General features: G+C 45.8%; 1 protein-coding gene across 9 annotated transcripts in view; it reads left to right on the top strand.

Moving 5' to 3' along the window:
• The window catches only part of DNM3 (dynamin 3), a 629085-nt gene that overhangs the window by 454270 nt on the left and 147309 nt on the right, over positions 1-27506 (top strand). The window contains exon 22 of one of the 9 annotated variants that reach the window (XM_068239891.1): positions 19922-19993. The exons of the other annotated variants lie outside the window; for them this stretch is intronic. Coding sequence (XP_068095992.1) covers positions 19922-19940 — 19 coding nt within the window. The 3' untranslated portion in view covers positions 19941-19993. Of the gene's footprint in view, positions 1-19921; positions 19994-27506 lie in introns of those variants that run through there. 9 annotated transcript variants of the gene reach the window in all.

The following is a 27506-nucleotide window of genomic DNA, read 5'->3' as shown; positions in this document are numbered from 1 at the left end:
ACACTTAAGGCCAGGTAGTCGACTACCTGCCGGTCAAGGCGTTGGTGGAGGGTGGATCCGGAAGGGCTAAGGCGAGACGTTGGACTAAAGAATGTCTGCATGTCCAACATCACCATGAGGTCGCTAGAGCGTCCTGTCCTTGCCTGCGTGGACATGGGAGGAGGAGGAAGATTATGGGCAGTGGCACCTTTATTCCGCTGTGCTGTGACATCACCCTTAAACGCACTGTAAAGCATAGTTGCCAGCTTGTTCTGCAAGTGCTGCATCCTTTCTGCCTTCAGGTGAGTTGGTAACAACTCCGCCACTTTGTGCCTATACCGAGGGTCTAGTAGCGTGGCCACCCAGTACAGGTCATTCCCCTTGAGTTTTTTTATACGGGGGTCCCTCAACAGGCTGGACAGCATGAAAGCCGCCATTTGCACAAATTTGGATGCAGACATACTATCCATCTCCTCTTGCTCTTCTTCAGTGATGTCAGGTAACTTCTCCTCCTCCCCCCAGCCACGAAGAATACCACGGGAAAGTTGAGCAGCACAAGCCCCCTGCGACGGCTGCTGCAGTTGTTCTTCTGCCTCCTCCTAAAAAAAACACCTTCCTCATCATCTGACTCCTCTTCCCCACACAACTCTTCCTCCTCCCCCTCCTATGTGCTGCCGCAGGTGTTGAGGAAACATCTGGTTCTGCTGAGAATTGATCCCACAACTCTTCCTCCTGTTCCTGTAACTGTTCCTGTTCACGCTCCTCCACAGCTTGATCCACCACTCTACGCACGGCACGCTCCAGGAAGAAAGCATATGGGATCAAGTCGCTGATGGTGCCTACACTGCGACTCACTATGTTTGTCACCTCCTCAAACGCCCGCATGAGCCTGCAGGCATTTCGCATAAGTGTCCAGTACTTGGACCAGAACATCCCCATCTCCCCAGAGTGTGTCCTTCTACTGTTGTTGTAGAGATACTGGGTGTCGGCTTTCTCCTGTTGTAGCAGGCGGTTAAACATAAGCAGGGTTGTATTCCAGCAAGTTGGGCTATCGCAAATCAAGCGTCTCACCGGCAAGTTCTTTCTCTACTGAATATCGGCCAAGTGTGCCATGGCCGTGTAAGACTGCCTGAAATGCCCACACAACTTCCTGGACTGCTTCAGGACGTCCTGAAAGCCTGAGTACTTACACACAAATCTCTGAATTATTAGATTCAGCACATGTGCCATGCAGGGTACATGTGTCAACTTTCCCAAATTCAAAGCCGAAATGAGATTTCTGCCGTAGTCACACACCACGTTGCCGATATCCAGTTGGTGCGGGGTCAGCCACTGATCCACCTGTTTGTTAAGAGCAGCCTGAAGAGCTGCTCCAGTGTGACTCTCCGCTTTGAGGCAAGACATGTTTAAGATGGCGTGACACCGTCATACCTGGCATGTAGCATAGGCCCTGGGGAGCTGGGGCTGTGTAGCTGGAGAGAAGATTGCAGCACCAGTAGAGTTGAACTTCCACTCAGCCAAGGAGGAGGAGGAGGACAACAGCGAAGAGGATGTAGCAGGAGGAGTAGGAGGAGAAGGAAAGGAGGTGGCAGGAGGCCTGCCTGCAAGCCGTGGAGGTGTCACAAATGGCTGCACAGCCACGTACTCCCTGCTTGCCAGCGGTCACCAGGTTGACCCAATGGGCTGTGTAAGTAATGTACCTGCCCTGACCGTGCTTGGCAGACCAGGCATCCGTGGTCAGGTGGACCCTTGGCCCAGCGCTGTGTGCCAGAGATGACACTACTTGCCTTTCAACTTCATGGTACAGTTTGGGTATCGCCTTTTTTGAGAAATATTTGTGGCCTGGTATCTTCCACTGCGGTGTCCCAGTGGCCACAAATTTTCAGAGGGCCTCAGAGTCCACCAGCTTGTATGGTAACAGCTGGCGAGCCAAGCCAGCTATCAGACGCCGGGCAAGGGGGTGACTGGCAGACATTGGCTTCTTCCGCTCAAAGATTTCCCTCACGGACACCTGGCTGCTGCTGTGGACAGAGGAGCAGGAACCGCTCGAGGTGAGAGGCGGAGTGGAGGAGGGTGGCTGTGATTGTGAAGGTGCAAGGGAGAAAGCGGCTGAAGATGATGCACCTGAAGAAGGAAGAGGAGAAGGAGGGTGGCTTTGCTTTTGTGTGCTGCTTTTCCTCAGGTGGTCTTCCCATTGCAGTTTGTGCCTTTTCTCCATGTGCCTTCGTAAGGCAGTTGTCCCTACGCAGGTGTTGGCCTTTCCAAGGCTCAATTTTTGGTGGCAGAGAGTACAGATGGCATTGCTCTGATCTGAGGCAGACACACAAAAAAATGTCCACACCGCTGAGCCCTGGGGTGTGGGCACTATGGTGGCGTCAGCAGCTGATGTTGAAGGGCGTGTTGGCTGGCTGTCCATAGGTGGCAATACATGGTGCCATACACTGCCACCAGCTGTTTCTGACAACGAGCTCCCCCTGCTTTTTTCAGGAACTCGTCTCCTCCTACTCCTCTCTGACTCCCCCTCTGAACTGTCCCCCTGTTCATCTCCTCTATTGGGAACCCACGTGACATCCGTATTATCATAATCATCATCATTATCATAATCATCCTCCCCAGCTTCGCTTGCATCAGACACCTCCAAAACTGCACCAACAGCAGGTACTTCATCATCCTCCTCCTCACACCTTACGTCCATAGTGTCGCCTAACTCAGACATATGAGGTCGTGTAACTTGCTTAGCGCCTTCATCTTGTTGTAACAACAATGGCTGTGAATTAGTTAATTTCCCACCAAATAACTCCTGCCAAGTGTCGAATGCAGCGGATGTGGTGCTTGTAGTAGCGCTGGTGGCTGCGGAACATGAGGTGTTCTGTGTTAAATAGTCAACCACGTCTTGACAATCTTAAGACTTGATGGGACGTGCCTTCTTCTGAGCACTGTACTTTGGTCCAGGGCCGCACAAAATCACGTCAGCACGACCTCGAACAGACCTGCCGGGTCGCCTGCCTCTGGATCTGCCTCTGCCTGTTGTTTTGTCCATATCGGGGGGGGGGGGGGGGGGGGGGATGAAGTAAAAGGTATGCACTGACTTGACTAATACAATGTGCAGTCACACGCGTGCAGTGAAAGGTATGCAGTGACTGGTATTACAATACAATGTGCAGCAGACTGGTATATTAAACAGCGTGCGGTCACACAGATACTGTGAACAATTATGCAATGACTAGTATTACAAATGTGCAGCTATCACACACACAGGTACCTTGAACAGGTATGCAGTGACTGGTATATAATATAACACTGAGTGCGGTTATGTAGGTGCACTGGACAGGTATGCAGTGACTGGTATCAATACAATGTGCAGCTGTCACACACAAAGGTACCTTGAACAGGTGCAGTGACTGGTATATAATATAACACTGAGTGCGGTCACGTAGGTGCACTGAACAGGTGTGCAGTGATTGGTATTACAAATGTCCAGCTGTCATACACACAGGTACCGAGAATAGGTGCAGTGACTGGTATATAATATAACACTGCGTGCGGTCACGCAGGTAGGTGCACTGGACAGGTATGCAGGGATTGGTATTACAAATGTGCCGCTGTCATACACACAGGTACCGAGAACAGGTGCAGTGACTGGTAAATAATATAACACTGCGTGCGGTCACGCAGGTAGGTGCACTGGACAGGTATGCAGGGATTGGTATTACAAATGTGCAACTGTCACACACAGGTACTGTGAACAGGTGCAGTGACGGGTATATACTATAACACTGAGTGCAGTCACGTAGATAGGGGCGGGTCGAACTCGCATATAGTTTGCGGTTCACCGCGAATGCGAACCACCGAAGTTCACGCGAATTGGTTCGCCGGCGAACCGTTCGGACCATCTCTACCCGACGCCTATCAACGTTACACGGTCGCGGAGTTAAAGCATGCAGGCTGCTTCATGCTTGGCTCTTTTAAAGGGACAGATAGAGGTGTGCCCCCACCCCCCAGCTATAAGTCAGAAATGTATAGCCAAGGATGTACAGTATGTTAGGCTTGCTCTTTGTGATATTTCTTTCGTATTATGTATTAATATGTGGTTTTCTTACATACTATAAAATTCTTCATTGTTACTTTCATATGTTTATGTATAAAATAAACATAATAAATCGAATCATAAAAGAAATAAAAATTGGCTACTTAGGAACCAGGTAGGATTGATATTTTACTCTCTGACGTGCTCTGCTGAAGAATGTATAATATCCTGTTGATTATCAGGGTCCACAACATCACTTTTCTCAGCCTCAGTCAGCCTTACTGACTGCAGATTCATCCATATATGATTATTTAGAATGGAAACCACATTGCCCTACATATGCATCCATATTTTTAATTTGGTCTCTCTAAATACATCATTCTGTCTTAAATCCAAATGAACAAATGTAGCTTGGAAATTATTTTCTAGATTCTATGCTTTGCAGTGACCACACTGTGTTCTCATCATCTGTTTGATCTGCCTGGAATTCAGAATCCTCTCAATAGTAGCAAGTCGGTGAAATTTTACCTCCGTGCCATAGAACAGTTTTGCAGCATTATGTATGGTGTACCATTTTCACAGTTTATAAATGAGATACAGTGGGATGCGAAAGTTTGGGCAACTTTGTTAATTGTCATGATTTTCCTGTATAAATCGTTGGTTGTTACGATAAAATTGTCAGTTAAATATATCATATAGGAGACACACACAGTGATATTTGAGAGGTAAAATGAAGTTTATTGGGTTTTCAGAAAGTGTGCAATAATTGTTTAAACAAAATTAGGCAGGTGCATACATTTGGGCACCACAAAAAAGAAATGAAATCAATATTTAGTAGATCCTCCCTTTGCAGAAATTACAGCCTGTAAACACTTACTGTAGGTTCCAATGAAAGTGTGGATTCTGGTTGAAGGTATTTTGGACCATTCCTCTTTACAAAACTTAAAAATTAAAATAGGAGGGAAACTTGCAATTGACCCCCTTAAATACTCTTTATCATACTTGGATTCACCTGTGTATGTAGGTCAGTGGTCACTGAGCTTACCAAGCCAATGTAAGTTCCAATAATTAGTTCTAAAGATTTTGGAATCAATAAAATTACAACAGTGCCCAAATGTATGCACCTGCCTAATTTTATTAAAACAATTATTGCACACTTTCTGTAAATCTAATAAACTTCATTTCACTTCTCAAATATTACTGTATCTGTGTCTCCTTTATGATATATTTAATTGACATTTTTTTATCGTAACAACCAACGATTCATACAGGAAAATCATGAAAATGAACAAGGTTGCCCAAACTTTCACATCCCGTTGGCCGAGTTAGTGTCACAAGTGACAAAACTGCATGGGAGAAACCAAGATTTGATCTAGATGGCATTATAAGGATATTGTAAAATGTAAACATTTCTTCCATTAATTATAATGAATAGATGGGTGCTTAGATTGTAGAAGATCAACCAGATTCCCCTAGTTCCCACTTTTGGGAAAAAAATCTGGGGTGTGAAAGCAGTTACAATGTAGTATTGTAACGATAGGTGTCAGCAACCAGAGAGAGAATCTGATTCTTGGCGATCTGCAGTATCCCCAAGAATACAGATATACCTGATTATTGGGGATCTGCAGAATCGCCAATAATCAAATATGTCTAACCTCTAGACACCTGAGTGTGTAAGTGTTTTGGTGCAACAGTAACCTTTGGACCACCAGGGTAGCAGGTGGTCCAATAAGTAGAGAAGACTCTACTGCAGTCAAGGACACCTGGAGAGGGAGTCCCTGACTGATAAGGAGCAGTATCCCCTCTGTAGAGCAGGGGACCCCTGCGGGAAGGCTGGACACCCTGAGGGGGGGTGACAGCCAGAAGGTAAGACAGGCCGGGTCGGCAACAGAGTATCAGATATGCAAGGTACCAAATCAGAGATCAGAAGAATAGTCAGGAAAGCTACAGGTCATAACAGATATCAGAACAAGGCCTAGTCTGAGGTGTGAGGTCCGTGATCTCAACACCCTGGAGCTATGCTAGAGAACAACACAGATGATATACAATATTCTTAGTCTGGGGTGTGAGGGCCGTGATCTCAACACCCTGGAACTATGCTAGAGAATAACACAAATGATATACCGTATTCCTAGTCTGGGGTGTGAGGGCCGTGATCTCAACACCCTGGAACTATGCTAGAGAATAACACAGATGATATACAGTATTCCTAGTCTGGGGTGTGAGGGCCGTGATCTCAACACCCTGGAACTATGCTAGAGAATAACACAGATGATATACAGTATTCCTAGTCTGGGGTGTGAGGGCCGTGATCTCAACACCCTGGAACTATGCTAGAGAATAACACAGATGATATATAGTAACTGGCTAAGTGTGGATTCCCAGGTCCTCCTGGTTCCACCACACTGAAGGATCTGACTAAGGTCTGAGTGCTAACACATAGTCATTTGCAACGCCAGACAACCAGCAACTGAACAGCAGGAGATATATATAGTAAAGCGCCCCACAGCGCCGCCCAGCTCCCATCAACCAATCACTGACTGAACAGGAATCAGCTGACCGCCCTGATCAGCTGATCTTCCTCCTATTGGTATAAAGTGCTTGTCTTGCAGCGCGCGCGCACGTAGCTCTCCATCTGTGTGCACTGCTAGGTCCAGCCAGCCCAGACACATGTTGCTGCGGGGAAACCGCCGCACTGGACGCGGAATCCGCCGCCTTACCGTCAGAACACGCGGCGGCCCCCACACCATTCCTCCCATGTGCACCACCAGTTCCAGACAACCCAGACGCATGCTGACGCGGACAAACCGCCGCATCAGACGCGCAATCAGCCGCCTTACTGTCAGAACATGCGGCAGCTTTTCCGCTATTCATCACAGTACCCCCCCCCCCCCCCCCCCCCCCAGTGTTCTCCCCAGAATTTTTTTCCAGCCGGGTGGCATGAAAAAGTAGCCGGGTGGGAAATTAAAGGGAACCAGAGACGTTGGGGGAAAGGTTTTATACATACCTGGGGCTTCCTCCAGCCCCATAAGCCTGGATCGCTCCCACGCCACGTCCCCCGCTGCCTGGATCTGCCGGTACCGGGTCTTGTCATTTCCGCGAGTCGGCCGTAGGACGCGGCCAATTGTTTGCATCACAGGGGCTCCCTCCATATACCTACGCATGCGGCTGCAAACTGCGCAGCCGCATGCGTAAGGGTATGGAGGGAGCCCCTGTGATGCGGACAATTGGTCGCGCCCGCCGGAAGTGACAGGGCCCGGTACCGGCGATACAGGAAGCAGAGGATTGCGGCGTGGGAGCAATCCAGGCTTATGGGGCTGGAGGAAGCCCCAGGTATGTATAAAACCTTTTCCTATTTTTCCCTATCCTTCCTCTCTGGTTCCCTTTACGGTCACCATGTGTGGGGAAGGAGGGTGATGTTGTCTGCTACTACTAGGTGACAATGGAGAGGGAGGATCATGCTGGGTGCTGCTTGCTGGGGAGAAGAGTCGGTGGAGCACGCTGGTTGTTACCTGGTGAGGTAGTCATGCTAGCCGCTGCTGATAGGGGTAGAGGATAACACTAAATGATGCTAATGGAGAAAGAGGCATCTTGCACTGAGTGGTGCTGTTTTGATGGGCAATCAGATAAAGTGCTGCCAAAGCCGGATTAATGCCAGAAAGGGGCTGTGGACAGGGTGACTAATTAGGGCCAAAACCACACATCCCCACAGACTGTTTTGTTATCTCATTTAAAAAGTCTCACAATAATTTTGGCTGACAGTAGTAGTAAACCCAGTGTAGACATGCTTGTTGTTTGTCCATGCTAATCAACATGCACTACAAAGGAACATAAAAGTGCTTGGGGGTTTCTGCTGTGGCTTCTACCCTTAAACAAAATCAAGTACTGGTAAGCAGACATACATACTGTATACAGGAAATACGGTATATAGAGGACAGAGGGGGGTTGAGTAGAAAAAGGTGAATACAAACTGAAGGGAAGAGGAATAGGTGTGAGTCTGGGAGATAGATTGTCTTTGAGGGACAGAGAGAGTGTGTGTGAAAAGGACTGGGAAAGGGGAAAGAAAAAAAGAGGGAGAAAGTGTGTGAGAGAGAAATGTGTAAGAGGGAGAGAAACAGACTTAAAAATGCAGAAAAGAAAATGTGAGTGCACAGCACACTGCAGGAAGTCTGCAGACTGATGTCCAGGAGTCAGGACAGCTAGCTATGTAACCTGTCCGGCAGAGCAGTGGGGGAAGGGAAGCAGTAGTAGCTAGCTGTAAAGTTTTCTAATACCTGTCTTGAGAGACGGCAGCTGAGTCACAAGGATTCCCTTGCTGGGGGGCCATAACTGCTATCAGATAACCATCTGCCCTGCTGCTGCTCTCCCCGGCATGAATGAGCGCTGCTCCACGCTGTTCTCTGTGCTGTGACCTCTGATCGGGGGAGGCTGGGGAACGTGCTGAGAAAATTCCTGCATGATGGAAAGACAGAAGGAGAAGAGCCCGTTCTCTGCACTACTCGGGCAATCAGTGACTCAGAGGGAACACAGGAAGCCCACGTTCTCTCGGCTCTTTCCCTGTGTGCCCCGACCTCTTCAAAGCTCCCGCGGTCTGGCTGGCTTGTAATGTCAGGAGCTGAGGAGGAGGGCGGAGATTGTATCAGAGTGACAGCGGCCAGCTCCAATGCCAAAGCCGCTGCGCACTTGTGCTGGATGAGTGTGGAGGACGGCAAATATGCCGTAGACAGGGATTAGGGATAGTGATCACAGCAGCCGGGCGGGGACTGACCACCAGCCGGGCGGGGACTGACCACCAGCCGGGCGCTCCGCCCAGTTAAAAGGCTCTGGGGAGAACACTGCCCCCGCCGAGGAGTGGACTCCGGACACTTTCCCCCAGGCTTTCCAGGAATGTAAATCATGGAACTCTTTCTTCAAATCCTCCTCATGCATGCGGCAATCTGGCACCCAAGATCTCTCCTCTATGCCATATCCTTTCCAATGGACCAGATACTGCACGGAATTCTGCACCTTACTGTCAGAACATGCGGCGACTTTTCCGCTATTCATCACAAGTATATAATAAAGCCTGTTGCCCTACACATACAGCTATCCTACTTTTGTCCCAAAGTAAAGTCATATGTATAAAATTCACAAGTCCCACCAGCTCAGAGGACAGCAGTACATGGAGATTGCCATTGCATGTACATATTATATTTTCAAGTTAACAAGCTCTTCAGTGGGAAAATTGTCTCTTTTCTGCTTGCAGTCACACTGAATCCTGCAGAAAAAGACTATTTGCTATGTTTGCACAGCCTTATCAACTGCAATTAGTGATCAACAGCAATTTGGGGAATTAATGCCCTAGTGCAGCAATGCAACTGCTATTCACAGAGTACATGGAAGCACAAACACCACACATATATGGTGTGAACAGTACTTGTTCAACTTTTAATATGAAAACCAAGATAATTAACTCAGAGCTGTTCCTCTGTTTCTGCAATAACAGCCTTCACTCTTCTGGGAAGTCCTTCCACTAGATTCTGGAACATACTTGAGGGGATGTGCATCGAGTCATATAGAGCAAGGCTTTTCAACCTGTGGTACACATACCACTGGTGGTACTTTGCTGTTGGCCAGGTGGTACACACCAGGTTTGCCGGCCACTTTATTGCCCGCATGCCACTTGTCCTAGTCCTGTCCTGTCTCCACAAAGTTTGGCTCCTCCTCCCTTGCTCCTTGCTGTGCTGCTCTGCAGCATACTTCAGACCTCAGATCAGTGAGGAAGAGACAGCCAGGCAAATAGTGCACAGTAATGGCGCAGATACAGAAAGGGACATCACTGCTCACTTCCTGTATTTGAAGTATACGCGCTGTCACTGCGCACAGTTTGCCCGTCACTTCTCTGCGGCTGGCTTACCAATGATCTGAGGTGTGAACTATATTGCAGGGCAGCACAGCAGGGAGTGAGCAAGGGGGGAGCCAAACTTTGTGGGTAGTCACTGCCTAGCTCTCAGCTCTCTGGGGGTGGGGCCAGGCTACGTATAATTAAGCGGGGGTGGGGCGAGTGCTGTAATAACAGCGCAGGAGATTTGGGCGCAGCCGGCGCCATCATAGGCTGTAATAGGAATTACGGCTATAGCGGCGCACAGTCAGTAACTTCGGGGCCGTCAGAAGACGGAGCTGAAGTTGCTTTTAAAACATTGTAATTTGGCTTCCAGCAATAGCTGTATACCAGCTGTATCCTGCGCCCAAGTCTCCCGGCGGCCAGTTCATATGTATGCGGTGGGGGTGGGGGGGGGGGGGAGAGGAACTTGCAAGGTTACCTATATTGGCAATCTACCTACAGATTGCCAATACTGACAATATGTAGGCTTGCAATCTAATTGTAGTAATTTTCCCCACCAATGCCCCCTACTTTTCCCCTCCTATATGCCCTCTTCTTTTCTTAAAATGTACCTGTAAGAAAAAAGTGCCCCGGGGGGTACTTACCTCAGGGAAGGGGAGGCCTTTGTATCCTAAAGAGGTTTCCCCCTTCCTCCACAGTAGAAGGGATTCTAGCTCTGGGAGCCCCAAAGTTCTCCTTGTCGGTGGGTGCGCATACACAGTAGTATTTCTTCTCCTTGACTGCAGTGCTTGAGTTTAGGTCTTCTTTAACCACTTAAGGACCAGCGGTCTCTGGGCACTTAAGGACCAGCGACCGCTGGTCCAATCCCGACAGAATCCCGACGAATCGCAGCACATACGCGTCACAACCGCCGTCATCGCCGCTCGCCGGGACCCCCAGGACATAGACTCTGCCTGTCTCTATGACGGCAGAGTCATGTGAGCCGGTTAGGAGCCGCTTTCATTGGCTCCTGACCCTGTTTTTCAATGTAAGCCAATGGGAACAGCTTACATTGAAAGACAGGGCCAGGAGCCAATGAAATCGGCTCCTGACCGGCTCACATGACTCTGCCGTCATAGAGACAGGCAGAGCCTGTGAGATGCGGCGAGAATCGTCGGGTTTGAGCGGAGCGATCAGCGGGTAGCGGCGGAGACGGCGGATGCATGCTGCGGACAGTGATTGAAATCTACGCCCTGCCAGCCAAAAGCCCACCAAAACAGGGCGTAGATTTCAATCACTGCGGTCCTTAAATGGTTAAAGAGGTTCTGTGGGATTCTAAAAATGAATCAAACAAGCTGACACTTATCTGGGGCTTCTATCGGCCCCCTGCAGCTGTAATGTCCCGTGCCGTCCTCCTACGATGCTCCGTTTCCCGCCGCCGGTCCCGGTTTAATATTCGTCTAAACAGACGAATAATGTTAGCTCCTGCTCGCATCATCGGGAGCTTACTGTGCAGGTGCAGTGTAATAACTCGTGTGATTACACTGGGACCGGTGGCGGGGAACGGAGCATCGGAAGAGGACGGCGTGGGACATTACCGCTGCAGGTAACTGGCATTGCTTTAAAGGAAATAAATATGGCAGCATCAATATGCCTCTCACTTAAATTCTCCTTTAACTGCTTACTTTTTTCACTGTAGTGGTCCTTTAAACAGTTGAAATTTGACAGTTGGAAAATGACAGTTTAAATAAGACAGTTAGAAAAGGGCAGTTGAAATTTGGCAGTTGGAAAATGACAGTTGGAAAATGGCAGTTGAAAAATGACAGTTGACAAATGTCAGTTAAAATTTGACAGTTAAAAAATGACAGTTAGAAAATGGCAGTTGGAAAATGGCAGTTGAAAAATTACAGTTGGAAATTGACAGTTGGAAAATGACAGATAAAATTTGACATTTGGAAAATGGCAGTTAAAATTTGACAGTTGGAAAATGGCAGTTAAAAAATGACAGTTGGAAAATGGCAGTTAAAAGTTGAACGTAATTTTTCAACTGTCATTTTTCATGTGTCATTTTCCAACTGCCATTTTTCATGTGTCATTTTCCAACTGCCAATTTCTAACTATCATTTTTCAACTGTTGTTTTTTAACTGCCATTTTCCAACTGTCAAATTGTAACTGCCATTTTCCAAATGTCATTTTCCAACTGCCATTTTCTAACTGCCATTTTCCAACTGTCAAATTTTAACTGCCATTTTCTAACTGTCATTTTACAACTGCCATTTTCTAACTGTCATTTTTCAACTGTCAAATTTTTAACTGCCATTTTCCAACTGTCATTTTTCAACTGCCATTTTCCAACTGTCAAATTTCAACTGCCATTTTCCAACTGTCATTTTACAACTGCCATTTTACAACTGCCATTTTTCAAATGTCAAATTTTAACTGCCATTTTCCAACTGTCAAATTGTAACTGCCATTTTCCAACTGTCAAATTTTAACTGCCATTTTCCAACTGTCATTTTCCACTGCCATTTTCTAACTGCCATTTTCCAACTGTCAAATTTTAACTGCCATTTTTCAACTGTCATTTTTTCAACTGTCAAATTTTAACTGCCATTTTCCAGCTGTCAGATTTTAACTGCCATTTTCCAACTGTCATTTTACAACTGCCAAATTTTAACTGTTGATTTTCAACTGTCATTTTTAAAATGCCATTTTTCAACTGTCATTTTCCAACAGCCAAATTTCAACAGTTTTTCGACTGCCATTATTTTCCAACTGTTATTTTTCAACTTCCATTTTTCGACTATCCTTTTCCAATGGTTTTCTTCTTCCTATTTTATTTATTTCGCAAACACAAGCCTTGAGATCCTCAGTGTTGAATGTTGATTTGCCACCTCATTTTGTGTTTTGAGGGCTAGATTTGCATCACGATTTGCACAATTTAAAACTGGCTATCTCTAACATTGTGATAGTGCAATGGTTAAGGGCTCTGCCTCTGACGTAGGAGACCTGGGTTCAAATCTTGGCTCTTGCTCTTCAGTAAGCCAACACCTATTCCTTAAGGAGTTCTTTGGGCAAGACACTCTAACACTGCTACTGCCTACTGAGTGCGCTGTAGTGGCTGCCTCGCAAGCGATTTGAGTCCGACAGGAGAAAAGCGCTATACAAAAAAAGGAATTATTATATGGATAACTGTAGAGAGGGAGTGGAGGAAAAAGCCTACCGTATATTGCGCCGTATAAGACGCTCTGGAATATAAGACGCACCCAGGTTTAGAGGGCAAAAACCAGGGAAAAAAATGTGTACTAAACCTGGTGGGTCTATATACTGGAGCGTCTTGTAGATTTTCTCCCCCAATTAATGTCCTCCATGTGACCTCAGGTGTCCCTCAGGTGTTCCCAGGGGTCCCCAGTGTGGTCCCCCTGTGTCCTTAGGTGTCCCCAATGTGGTCCTCGTGTCCTTAGGTGTCCCCCATGTTTCCCTTGCTGTCCTCCATGTGTCCCTAGCTGTCCTCCATGCTAGCTGTCCCCCATGTGTCCCTAGCTGTCCCCCATGTGTCCCTAGCTGTCCCCCATGCTAGCTGTCCCCATGTGTCCCTAGCTGACCCCCATGTGTCCCTAGCTGTCCCCCATGTGTCCTCAGGTGCCCCCATGTGTCCTCAGGTGCCCCCCATGTGTCCATAGCTGTCCCCCATGTGTCCTCAGGTGCCCCCCATGCGTCCATAGCTGTCCCTCATGTGTCCCCGTTAACCTGTGTGGTCTGCTTTCTGTGTCATTTCTGTAGGGGCTTGTAGGATTGTGCTGCCCCTATGTGTTCCTGGCTCCCCCCGTGTGGTCCGCTGACTCGCGCCCCTGCCTGCTTGTGTCTGCTCCCGCAAATGTGCTCTACCCTCCCCGCAATTATGCTCTAGCCCCCCGCTCGTTTCTGCCACCCTCCCCGCAATTATGCTCTAGCCCCGCTCGTTTCAGCCACCCTCCCCGCAATTATGCTCTAGCCCCCCGCTTGTTTCTGCCACCCTCCCCGCTTGCGTGTACGCTGCCCCCGATATCCAAATAGCCGCCGCATTCTTACTGTATCAGCGGCTCCCAGGATCGCAGCCCTGTGGTCTCCTGTCTCATCGCTCTAGTGATGGCTTTTGCTGATGACACGCATTGCATTTGCGGGAGCGGACACAAGCAGGCAGGGGCGCGAGTCAGCGGACCACACGGGGGGAATCAGGAACACATAGGGGCAGCACAATCCACACAGAAAGCAGACCACACAGCAGGTAGTTACATGCAGCGAATCCCCGACGTAGCGGCGGTTCGTATCGGCGGGTGTTCGTAAGTCGGGGATTCCCTGCATTTGCCGTATAAGGGACTTTTTCTCCTCATTTTTGGAGGAGAAAAAGTGCCTCTTATACGGCGGAAAATACGGTATGTTGGCGTTTTATCTTCTTATCTTGCTCCCAGTCTAATGACCCATTTAGAGTCTTCAACTTTCATAGCGGTTCTCTTTCCAGGCTAGCAGCACTTTTAGCCACCTTTGAAACTTGTCCACACATTCTCTACCTTAGTGTTTGGTACTGGTGTTCCTCCACGATGGTAACCCTCTTTTTCTTGGGCTACTTCAAATGTATTTGTTTATTGTGCATTATGGTGATTTATTGTTGCTGAGTTGTTTTTCAGATTAACTTGCACTGTTTTTTTCTTGATAAAGAGGTACTTTGTTGCTTTGGAATTTTGGATCATCTTAATTACAGAATGAATTACAGATCTGTCTGTACCAATTTTTTGGAGAGCCAACCATTTACTTCTCTTTACAAAAATGTATGGCACGTGTTTTGCTCTGCATGGCAGTATTAATTGAAATGAGACAGCACTGTGTTATCACTAGAGATGTGGCGAACGGTTCCCGAACCTTTCGCCGGCAAACATCTCTAAATCCATGGGCCTCTTACTACTTCCGGGTCGCAATGACCCGGAGTAGTACGCCTGCGCTGCCCGGCGGAGAGCGTCCTAGATCGCGCTCCTGTTGCCGGGCACTCTCTGCGCATGAGCGTGACGTCACGCTCATGCGCAGAGAGTGCCCGGCAACAGGAGCGCGATCTAGGATGCGCTCCGCCGGGCAGCGCAGGCGTACTACTCCGGGTCCTTGCGACCCGGAAGTAGTAAGAGGCCCAGAGAGGTTCGCCAGGCGAACTGTTCGGCCCATCACTAGTTATCACAGAGATGCATACAGCAGTTTATTGTCAGAACACAGCACAGCACATGAGAGTCTGAGATATTACTGAACTAAGCACAGCAATGCAGCAGTACATCCTGACCTTCCCGGTTGTTATCAAATTACCATTTTAAAGGACCACTATAGTGAAAAAGTAAGCAGTTAAAATCTTTCATAACCAACATGTTTTGGACTAGTCGAGTTCCTCATTGGGGATACAAAGGGTTTTCTTTGTTTTTTAAAATATTTTCCTAAATGGCAGTTGCTAAGTCTATCTGCCAAAATAGGACCAGCCAGCATCCCTACTCGCACACTATTTTGGCAGTCAGACTTAACAATGGCCGTTCAGCAAATGCTTTTGAAAACAAAGGGAAACCCTGAGACTCCATCGTGAGGAGATGGACTAGTCCAAAACCTGTTGGTTCTGTCAGCTTTTGAAGGGGACCTAAACTGAGAGCTTCCTCTCTGCTCTAAGGAGATAAGCAACAGCATCATAACTTTAAAGAAAAACATTTATTTCTTGCAACTTACAGAAATCTTACAAAAACCCTGCAGTGTTTACTTTCTGGTGTCCTAGGAACACAAAAGGGTTAACCTCCTGTGTTTACATATTAGCCCAAACTACGGCATAGAGTGGATCACCTGACAGCCCTAATTTACACTTGCTGTTTACTTGTTGATAAGGCCTAATTAGACAGGCTAATCTCTCTAGACCAGGGCTTTGCACCTGTGGTACGCTTGCCACCGGTGGTACTTTGCTGTTGGCCAGGTGGTACACACCAGATTTGCCTGCCACTTTTTTGTCCACCTGCCACTTGTCCTGGTCCTGTCCTGCCTCCACAAAGTTTGGCTCCCCCTCCCTCGCTCCTTGCTGTGCTGCTCTGCAGCATACTTCAGACCTCAGATTAGTGTGGAGGAGACAGCCAGGCCAACGGTGCACAGTGATGGCGCAGATACAGAAAGTGACATCACTGCTCATTTGAAGTATACACGCCGTCAATGTGCATCGCTTGCCTGGCTGTCTCTTCACTGCGGCTGGCTGTCTCTTCACTGCGGCTGGCTTACCAATGATCTGAGGTATGAACTATTCCGCAGGGCAGCACAGCAAGGAGTGAGCAAGGGGGGATCCGAACTTTGTGGTGAGTCACTGCCTAGCTCTCAGCTCTATAGTAGTGGGGCCAGGCTACGTATAATTAAGCGCGTGGGGGGGGGGGGGGTGGAACTTGTATGGCTACCTATATTGGCAATATACCTCTAGATTGCCAATACTGACAATATGGAGGCTAGCAATCTAATTGTATTTTTTTCCCCACCAATGCCTCCTACTTTTCCCCTCACACATGCCTTTTTTTCTTAAAGTGTACCTTGTAAGAAAAAAGTGCCCCGGGGGGTACTTACCTCAGGGAAGGGGAGGCCTTTGTATCCTAAAGAGGTTTCCCCCTTCCTCCTCAGCAGATGGGATCCAGTGCTGGGAGCCCCATAGTTCTCCTTATCGGTGTGTGCGCATGCACAGTAGCTGCTCTCCATTCAGGCTCCAGCAGAAACAGCCAAGCCCTATCGCATCCAATCTACTGTGCTGGCACACTGGTGGTACTTGAAAGTTTTCAGGCAATAAAAGTGGTACAATTAGTGGAAAGGTTGAAAAGCCCTGATATAGAGCATCGGTGAGGTCAGTGTTGGACTATCAGCTCTGGATCTCAATCAGCTTTTCAGATTTTCCTTGTTAAACAACTACAGTTTTACTAAAAAGCTGAAAGCAGACTATTTTATGCAATGTCATCAAAAACTATAGTATTAAGATATTCCTTCATGGGAATTAAGGGACATAGCTCAAACCATGCCCTAGACTATAATTCCTTCACTACCAAACTTTACAATGCTCACTGTACTTGTAGGCAGAAGGCATTCTCCAGGCATCTGCCAAGCCACATTCCTCCATCAGATGGTGATGTGTGACTCATCACTTTAGAGAATGCTCTTTCACTACAACAGTGTCCAGAGGTGATGTGATTTATGCCATTTCAGCCAATGCTTGGCATTGCTATTGCTGATCTTAGCACTGCGTGCAGCTGCTTGGCATAGAAAACCAATTTGTGAATCCCATGGCAAACAATTCTTCTGCTGACATTTGTTATAGAGGAAGCTTGGAACTCAGTAGTGAATTTTGCAACCAAGAAAAGATGATTGCTATATGCTACAGTTCATGACATTAGAGTTGAGAGTTTTTGAAACAATAAACCAAGAGAGTTTTTTCCCTCCAGATCTATTAAACTGATCCTTTCTTTTCATAATAGTAATGATTGTTAAGGTTAGCATAGGAATGCTCTCCAAACTAACATTAAAGGAAGTAAAGATCCCTTTTATTTGGGAAATGTTACTGTCCATGAGTAATGTTGCTGTTTACATTTCACTATAACAAAAACTAGACCATCAAGAGAAGGCTGAAGATGTTGAGTCTTCATGGCAGTGATGCAAAATAAACATTGACACCGGTCTATACTGTAGTTTGCCTATGATCATGTGAATAAGCCATGATGGCTTGAATGGAAAGTGTTATGTTCAGTGAAAGGGAAATATTGCATTTCAGCATAAGAACCTTCTATCACCTGTGAAACATGGTGGTGGGTTTGCTTTGCTGCCTCTGGGCTTGGGCAGCTTACCATCACTGAAGGAACTGTGAATTAACTATGAATCCGGAATTGTAATCTGATACTTAATATGTATGAAGAATTGATTATCAGTTAGTGAACTGAAGCATATGAGACTGAGTGTTCATGCAGTAAGACAACAACTTCAACACAAAAGTCAAAGTACCAAAGAATGGTTCAAGCAGAAACAAGTTAAATCTTTTGCAGTTGTTGTGTTAAAGTCCTGAACTTGAAGAAGGACCTGAAGCAGTTAGGAGGAATAGGCTAAAAATAGGATAAAAAAAGCCAAAGTACAGGGTGCAGGACCTTTCTACAGTTACAGTCAATGGTTTGTTACATTTATTGTTGCCTAAGGGGGCACTGCAGTTACTGAAAGCAAAAGTTCACATACTTTTGCCACATACCGGAATGCAACTTGAGATCATTCTCCTCAGGAAATAAGCAAAAAAAACTTGACTCTTTAAACTGTTAAACTCATTCTTATAGATCAGAATCATACATACCTTGCAATTGGGACAAACATAGTTGATAAATTAATTTGCTGATTTACTTAATGGTCCTAGCCAGCTAAACAATTAAACTAAGGAAGGCATACACTGTGCAGTTTCGTCAATGCATCATAAATTAGTTGTGCGTCCCAGTACAGTATATCTATTCCCCAGCAGATTTTATCTCAGCGCCCAGGGCGTAGATATACGCATCTCTGCCGTGACTGCCGCTGTCCGTGCTCATGTGCACGCACCCACGCTTGTTAACGTACTATTAGTACGCTAACAGGAAAATATTGAGGAAATCTTGTGGCCAAATAGTAAACTTACAGTTACACACATTTTTTTTAAATAAAAAAACCCTACACTTACATCTAAAATAAACCTCTTACCTCTCACACTCTCCCATAGTTACTCCCAATTAACGTTTGCATAAAAAAATACATAAATAATAAATAAAATGTGTGGGTTTTATCCACAGTAGAACATTTTATTTTAAAACTATAATGGCTAAAAACTGAGAAATAATGAAATTTTCCATTTTTTTTCTTATTATTCCCGTTAAAATCCATTTAGAATAAAATAATTCTTAGCATAATAACCACCCTAAGAAAGCCTAATTGGTGGTGAAAGAAACAAGATATAAATCGTTTCATTGTGATAAGTAGTGATAAAGTTATTGGATAAAGTTATTAAACCTCTCAGCGGTGAAGTGGTTAAATGGTGGTTAAATGTTCAACTTAAGAAAAATTAAACAAATATCTATGAAAAACATAGCCCTTTTTGGAAAAATGTTGCCCAAAAAATGTATACAACATTGATCAGGAAAGGCTGTTCTTTTCTTGTGTGCATTCAGGAATTTGTTTACCTTAATGGGCAATCACTATGTAGTGTATGACCTGTTTAACGTGTTGCCAACCGCTGTATCGTCTATAATGTCCCCCCTTCACGACCAGGGGCGTAAATACAGGTACCCACATTGTTTATCTCGCCACTGCTGATCGCTGCACCACCGCCGTTTGTTTCCATCTCATTTCCGCCAATGAGGTGATCGGGGACCGGGAACAGCTTGTTCCCATCCCGATCGCAGTGCCCGCGATGAATGAAAAGCCGTCATCACACTGACACCGGCATTTCATTCCCACAAACAGATACATTAACTACTTCCGAGTACTGTTTACCGTATCTTGTGGCCAAAAAGTAAAATGCAAGCAAACACACACACATAATCCCTCTAACACATTTTATATATAGAAATAAATATTTTTTTATTACATTTTAATCCCTTATACCCTTACCCTATAGTTACTAAAATAAAACACTTAAAAATAATATATTTTTTTATTTTTTTTCTTGTTATTCCTTTTAAAATGCATATAAAATAAAATAATTCTTAGAAAAAACTACCCTCCAAAGAAAGCATAATTTGTGGTGAAAAAAACAATATATAGACCATTTCTGTGTGATAAGTAACAATAAAGTTAATGGCGAATTAATGGGAGGAGCATAATGTGAAAATCTTTTTTTTTTTTTTTTTAAAGCGGTATCGTCACCATAAAAATCAAATTTCACCAACAAGTGGTCTGAGTGTATTAAGTGATAAAGATGCTAATCCTGCATTCAAAACTTTCAAAACTTTTTCTGCTGTTATGATTTGGAGTTATCACATACTTAAGGAACACTGGCCCTTTAGTAGTCGTGCCAAAGAATTGCATGCTGGGGGTTCTTTTTATCTATAATCTATTCCTCCTCTTCCCTTTTTTTCCCTGCCAGCGTCTTATCTGAAACCTAATCCTGTACTCACTTGTGTTTACAAGCAAGGCTGAGGCGACTCAGGGATTGGAGGAGACAAGAAAGTAAAGGGCAGAAATGACATCACGAGTTAGCCTCAACTGTGGGCAAAAGACATGGCCCCAACCAGGAACAGAATTCTCGTAATTTACTATATAACATTCACTGAAATCAAAAAGTGGACAGTATAATACATGTGTTATGTAAGTAGATCAAGTATTTATTTACTTATATATGTGTTTTTTTTAGCTGGCATAGTATGGCTGATCCTACTGCTTTAAGGGGAAAACAAACTGTGGTTGGAAAAGGGTTAAAGTGGATCTGAGATTAACTTTTATTCATTGCATAATTGTGTTCCTTTCCTATTGTTTATAGGGAATTCCTCAAGCCAAATACTTTTTTGTTTTTGTTTTAATACTCTAATTCCTTATAAACTAAACAAGCGTCGCCCACAGTTTTTTTAGAGAGCCTTGGCATTTTCAGACAGTAGCAAGGGCTCATGGGAGCTCAGTCTGGGCAGGAGGAGGGGGAGGTATTGCTAGCCAGAGATTTCAGAGGCAGAGGGGAGGAGGCAGGGCTGTGGAGTCGGTACAAAAGTCCACGGACTCTGACTCCTCAGTTTAGGATTCCACCGACTCCGACTCCTCTAATTTGCATATTACAATCTTGTTGATTGAAAGTATGCAACATGAAATTCGTCTCTTAACTGCCAGCGTTTAGGAATTTTAAAAGACAACTGAAGTGAGAAGGATATGGAGACTGCCATATTTATTCCCTTTAGTCAGACTAAAACTAGTCCTTGGTAAGAGTACTTGTAAAAGGTACAGGCCGGAACAAAGAACATCTGTCAGGCCCTAGGCAATGTAACTGTGGGTACATGTAAGAGTGATGTGCAGGTACTCTGCAGGGGAGTAAGGGGATTCTTCCTCTATTACACATTCTTCATGTACAATCTGAACCAGGTTTATGGGTGATAGACAGCACCTCTGTGTTCAATGTGTACAACATTCTCAGTGGATTCCCTGCAGCTCTGTGGGGAGTACATATGTAGAGTATAGTACTACTGTGTAACAACATAAACCTGAGAGAGATGAAATTAAAGTTTTATACATACCTGGGGCTTCCTCCAGCCCCCTTTAGGCTAATCAGTCCCTCGCTGTCCTCCTCCGCCACCTGGATCTTCTGCTATGAGTCTTCTGCTATGAGTCCAGGTACTTGAGCCAGTCTGGCGTAGTGCACATGCACACACTCCGCCGCCGGGAGCGTACTACACCTGCGCAGCACTATTGCGCAGGTGCAGAACGCTCCTGGCTGTGGAAGCGGCATGCGGCCGGACTGCGCTGACTGGCTGAATTACCAGGACTCATAGCAGAAGATCCATGTGGTGGAAGAGGACAGCGAGGGACTGATTAGCCTGAAGGGGGCTGGAAGAAGCCCCAGGTATGTATAAAACTTTTCTTTTCATCCTTCTCAGATACCATTTAATTCGTAGTTACCAAACCAAATTTTAACAACATATCAAATTATTTGATTTCATGAGCATTACATTTGCATAAATCAGAATCAACGCAGAATTATTTGCATCTCATTGACCATCTCTATTAGTGACACAGCTACACATCAGGCTTTATACTTACAGCATAGATGTTATTTAGTATATATATATAAGAGATTCCTGTGTACACATCATATATACAGTCACAATCAGATGTGTATATCTGACTTTAAAAATACGGGGACTGCTTTATTGAAGCAGCACAAGTAACTAATTTTAATTGGTTTATTTCATTTTTGTGAAATAAACACAGCTATTACTGTATGTATAAATTATTTATGATGACTATTATCTGAGAAATAGAACATTTTATCATATTTTCAATTTTAATTACAGTTAAAGTTCATTAGGAGTCGGACTCGGTGCATTTTTCCCTGACTCCGACTCCAGGCATCCAAAATTACTCCGACTCCACGACTCTGACTCCGACTCCACAGCCCTGGGAGGAGAGGGAATTAGGTTTTTTTCACAGGCTGAGTGTTGAAGATGCAGATAAGCTTGCCTGTGTGTAATGTTTACAAACAACATGGCTGCTGTCGTATCACAGGAAGAAACAATCAAATTCTATTGAAGCTGTTTGCAGCTAGATTTGCTGTGTAAACTATCTAAACTTTAGATAAGATATATAGACAAGTTACTTGTTATAGTTAGTTTTTCATCTCGGATCCGCTTTAATTGCCTTGTTACCTGGTGGCTCCCATGTCTTCAGCACATTAACACGTTAACGATGCGCCCCGCCCAACAGCCCCCAACCTCAACTGACCTAGCAACCTGCGATGTCCTCCATCAGCTGATTATTGAGGACCGGTGAACATCAAAAAACAAAAAATGAACAAGCTTTTATCAAAGGGGGTGCCAAAATGTTTATAAAGTGATCAGAAGGAAGAACACGCTGAAGCATACTGTTATAAACACTGATCTACCATGCTTTACATCATACATGTCAAACTCTGGCCGTGGACCAAATCTGGCCCCCGGAGCCATCAGATTTGGTGGTTTCCCCACTTTACATTATGTTTGGCCAACTCTAGACCACCAGAGAAACTATATTGGAGCTATATTGGAGAGTAAGCCCTAGATCACCAGGTAAGCCATATGGGAGGGGTAAAGCACTAGATGCCAGGGAACTGTATTGGAGAGGGAGGGGGCCACTAGACACCTGGGAACTGTATAGGGAAGGGGGGGGTCATTAGACACCAGGAAACTGTATGGGGAGGGAGTACCACTAAACATCAGGCAATTATATAGATGAGGGAAGGAGGACCACTAAACATCCGGGAACTGTATAGGGGATGGAGGAGGGCTATTAGACACCAGGGAACTTAATAAGGGAGATAGGTGGCCACTAGACAATGAGGTTGGCCCCCGACTTGGTCCCAGAGCTCAATTTCGGCCCACTTTGTAATTGAGTTTGACAGCCCTGCTTTACATGCTTATTGTTACTACTATTCACCAGCAGGCGGCTCTGATATCGTTACAACGTATCTGCACTTCCCAGTTGCACCACAGGATAGAGTTTCTTAGTTGGACATCTGTCTCTGATCAACAGATGTTTCCTTGCAGTCAGTCACCTGGACATCCTATTTAATACCATCACACCCCTTGCAATATGGCCAGAACTTCAGTTAGCTTGGCTTCTGTTGCTGGTCCACATCCCTGTACTTTGCTTTGTACTTACTCATCTTCATCTGTTGATATATGACTTTGGCTTGTTTCCTTACCTTGCTCCTGTTACCTGATCCTGCACCGCGATTATCTGAGTATTGTGATATTGTATTTAATGTATATAGTTAGCTAGTCTGTGGACTATTTGCTTTGTTTTTGTGGGAAAGTTTATCATTTGTTTTTACTCATATGTATATAGCACATTTAATTAAAAGCACAATTGCATTCATATTTGTGTCCAGACTTTTAGTATATGCTGCCAAAAGTGATCACCAGATGTCTGTGGGAAGTGTAACTCGTCCAAAGCCGTTTTGGCCCATTTTGAAGCTGCACAGGATTTTTTGGCTAAGTTAGTGACTGAGGATGAAACCTGGTTCCACAGGGCCGGCCCGCTCATGAGGCGGGGTGAAACTTTTGCCTCAGGCGGCAAAATTCCAGGGGCGGCACCCGCCCGTCCGTGGGTGCGGGGAGCCGGCCGCCGAGCTGGAGGGGTAGCTGGCAGGACGGGGGTATTGGGCCTAGCGGCGGGGAGGGGGGTCGGACCCCCCCTCCCTGGGTCCCCCGTGCTCCGCTCCCCTCCAGCCTTAAATACAAGCAGCCGCTATGTGTAAGAGGCACGGGCGGGTAGGACTCACCTCTTCCTCATTCCAAGCGTGCGTTCCACTGACGTCACTTCCTGCAGCGTTGCAGGAAGTGATGTCAGTGGAGCGCACGCTGGGAAGAGGTGAGTCCTCCCCGCCCGTGCGTCTTACACATAGCGGCTGCTTGAATTTAAGGCTGGAGGGGAGCGGAGCACGGGGGACCCAGGCGAGGGAGGGGGGGTACGACCCCCTCCCCGCCGCTAGGCCCAATACCCCCGTCCTGCCAGCTACCCCTCCAGCTCGGCGGCCCCCCAGAGCGCGCCCCAGGCGAGGGGGGGGGGTGGCGGCGGAAATTTTTTTTTTGCCTCAGGCGGCAAATAGTCTAGGGCCGGCCCTGTCCACATCTATGAGCCTGAAACAAAGGAACCCTCAAAGGGTTTGTGCCACAGTGGGTCACCACAGCTCAAGAAGGTCCAGACCCAGAAATAGGCCAAAAAAGTCATGGCATCCATTTTCTGTGACAAAGATGGTATTCTGTTAGTGTACTACCTACCTCTACTAACTCTAGTATTGCTGGACAGTATTATGCTAACTTCCAGAGTCACGTAGCAGGCAGCCTTCTAGGCCAATCAAAGCACTGGGATCACATCCATTAAAGTGTACCAGAGATGACATGTGACATGATGAAATAGACATGTGCATATACAGTGGCAAGCATACAGACATACATGCTGTGCTCCTTTTCTTGTTTCTCTGCCTGAAAGAGTTTATAATTAGCTATGGAACTTTCTCCAGGCAGGACTCAGTGGGCTCACTGATAACAAATTGCAGCTATAAAACACTTTCCTAAGCAGATACCTGGGCTTTTACTGTGAGAGGAAAAGAAAAACAGCTCATGTATTTTCACTCTGGGACTCTTGAGACACTGCAGTTGAGCAGAGACTATGATAAATTAAATGTGCTTTGTAAATGTTTATTCATAAAATAAAACCTTGAGCTATCTAAAACAGTCATTTTTAGGAGTAGAAGGACAGATCCAATTGTTTATCTCATTAGTTTATTTTCATCTCTGGTTCGCTTTAAAGTCACTGGACCCGCGTTGTTATGGGCGGGTTCAGTGGAGCGGCCGTTAGTAGTAGGAGCGAGCATAAGTTACCAGCGCACGCTAGCAGCACTACCGCAGCATAGCTCGTGCTTCTGTCATTAAGCTGCGCTGCTTTAGCAACCTTATAGTACCATCTAATATAAAACTGAGAGCCAAGTAGCATTTTTAAAATGTATGTTCAAGAAAAACAAGTCAAAGATATATCAGAGTTACACATACAAAAGTTATAAAATCAAACATTATTGGCAGTCCTGTGGCGACCAATTGCCTGTATCAGGTACAGATGACCACATGCTTGGAATGTTATAAGAACGTAAGGGATTACATTTTTTGGTTTCAAGTCCACCCAATAGCATGTGACCCTAAGGCAAGCTAGAGGTAGTTTGTGAGTGGCTGTTCTTATTCAATAAAAGCCATGGCTCTCATATTTTGTAAAACATGTCCACCGTGTTCAAGGTGATATGCGTTAGGTGTTTGTTGAAACATATGACGATACCATTGTAGGGAAATTTTTTTTAGCAAATTACATGCTATATGTAATCTAGCGGTTGTGAGAAATTTTAAAAAAGTTTATTTTGTCCTGAAGTTAAGGTTGTGTTGGCCAAACTCAGACATGCATTTAGAGAGGAAGGTACGAGTCTACATTCTATAGCCTAAATCGTATACCATAGTTTGTACCACATTTTATTGGTGTCTGGGCATCCCCACCAGATAAACCCACAAGATTTTGGCAATCTTGTCTGGCGTAAGATGTCCGCACTGGAGCCATTTCAGACATTTCTCTATCAGGAAGATGGAAGGACCTTGTTCGAAACAGCATCTGTCACTGTTATGGCTATCTTTTTGTTATTTTAACAATAAAAGAGCTATGCATCATTGACCTTGTGCTGTGGATTCTTCGTGTTGAACTTCGTTTGAATCATTAAAGCGAACCTTAAGTCAACTAAAAAAATGAGATTTACTCACCTGGGGCTTCCCTCAGCCCCCAGCAGCCGATCGGTGCCCTCGCAGCTCCGCTCCGATGTCCCAGGACCCGCCGGCGAGCACTTCCGGTTTGGCCGTCACCGGCCGACAGGCATGAGAACGCGAGTGATTGTTCGCGTTCCCAGCCTGTATATCGCCCCCTATGCTGCTATTGCGGCCTCCTAGCCGCAATAGCAGCATAGGGGGCGATATACAGGCTGGGAACGCGAACAATCACTCGCGTTCCCATGCCTGTCGGCCGGTGACGGCGAAACCGGAAGTCGTCGCCGGCGGGTCCTGGGACATCGGAGCGGAGCTGCGAGGGCACCGATCGTCTGCTGGGGGCTGAGGGAAGTCCCAGGTGAGTTCATCTCATTTTTTTTAGTTGACTTAAGGTTCGCTTTAAGGGCTATTGAGTCTATCCACTCAAGCACACGTCTGTCCCCACTTGGGTGCTTGTCCACCTGGTCTCTTCTATGAGAAAGATGTTCATGGAACTTCTGGCAGAGATTTACCATATTTTTCTCCAGGTATTCTCAAGAGTTTTGTAAATCTTTTTCCCACTTTAATGCCAACATCAAATCAACAAATGTTGATTCATGGATTACCTTTAATGACTAACTGCACAGCTTTCGAAACATTACGTTTCTTCTTTAGGTATTAAATAGAACTGGATCAAAACCATACAAAAGTGAATGGAATGTAACATACAGAGACGTATATAGAGCTCTGTAGGCTTATTCAGCTATCTGACACCATGTCAAACAGTCTTACCTCCTTTGAAATGTAAAATACCTCATCAGTGCTTAAGGTGCATACACACGCACTACCGCCGGCAACGACGGGTCCGCCGGACCCTCCCGCTGGGCGGACCTTAAGCCAACAGTAGTGCGTGTGTATGCGCTGTCGGCTGACTGATAAGGCTGTTTCTGATCGATCTGCTTGGATCGTTCAGAAACAGCCTTATCAGTCTGCTGACTGCGTGTACACACACACTACTGTCGGCTGAGCGTCCGCCCAGCAGGAGGGTCTGACGGACCCGTCGTTGCCGGCGGTAGTGCGTGTGCACGGACCTTTAGGTCTACTAAACCCTGACATCATTTCACAATTTAGGTAAACACAAACAATAATCAGCTTAGCTATCAGCCAATTAGCAGCAATAGGCAATAAAAGATCCATGTATGTTGCAAAGTCATCCAGCCTGTCTATTCTAAGCTTCATACCCACCAGAAGATGGATTGGGGGATTCGTGGCGACGATAGATTTGATGATCGAGCAGTTCCCTAATCCATCTCCCTCAATAGCATACCACGGGAACAATCGATGGGTGCAAATGAGACTTTAAATGATTGCAGTAAGTAGCGCAGGCTCTTATGGGGATTGCTGTGATCATCAATGATGTTATCGATCATGACGGTTTGTCAAAACAAACGATTGTCGCAGGTAGTCTGTTATTTTCATTAAACAATGCTAGAAGATATCGCAAAAACGGTTGTTGGTTGTGAAAAATCATTGTTAAAATAGTGTCTGTCAGGACACAGTTTTTGCTTAACCTCCTTAGCGGTAACCCCGTGCTACACATGGGGTAGCCGCCGCGGAGGATCACATGGCCCCAGGACGATTTTTTCTTTTTTAAAGTTGCTATACGCTTTAGCTAGTGGGTGGCTAGCTAAGCGTATGCTCAAAGTTACTCCGGTC

Source organism: Hyperolius riggenbachi, chromosome 6, assembly GCF_040937935.1.
Source record: "Hyperolius riggenbachi isolate aHypRig1 chromosome 6, aHypRig1.pri, whole genome shotgun sequence".
In the NCBI taxonomy this organism is placed as follows: Eukaryota; Metazoa; Chordata; class Amphibia; order Anura; family Hyperoliidae; genus Hyperolius; species Hyperolius riggenbachi.
Note: the sequence above shows the minus strand (reverse complement) of the source record. Positions and strands in the feature narration are given on the sequence as shown.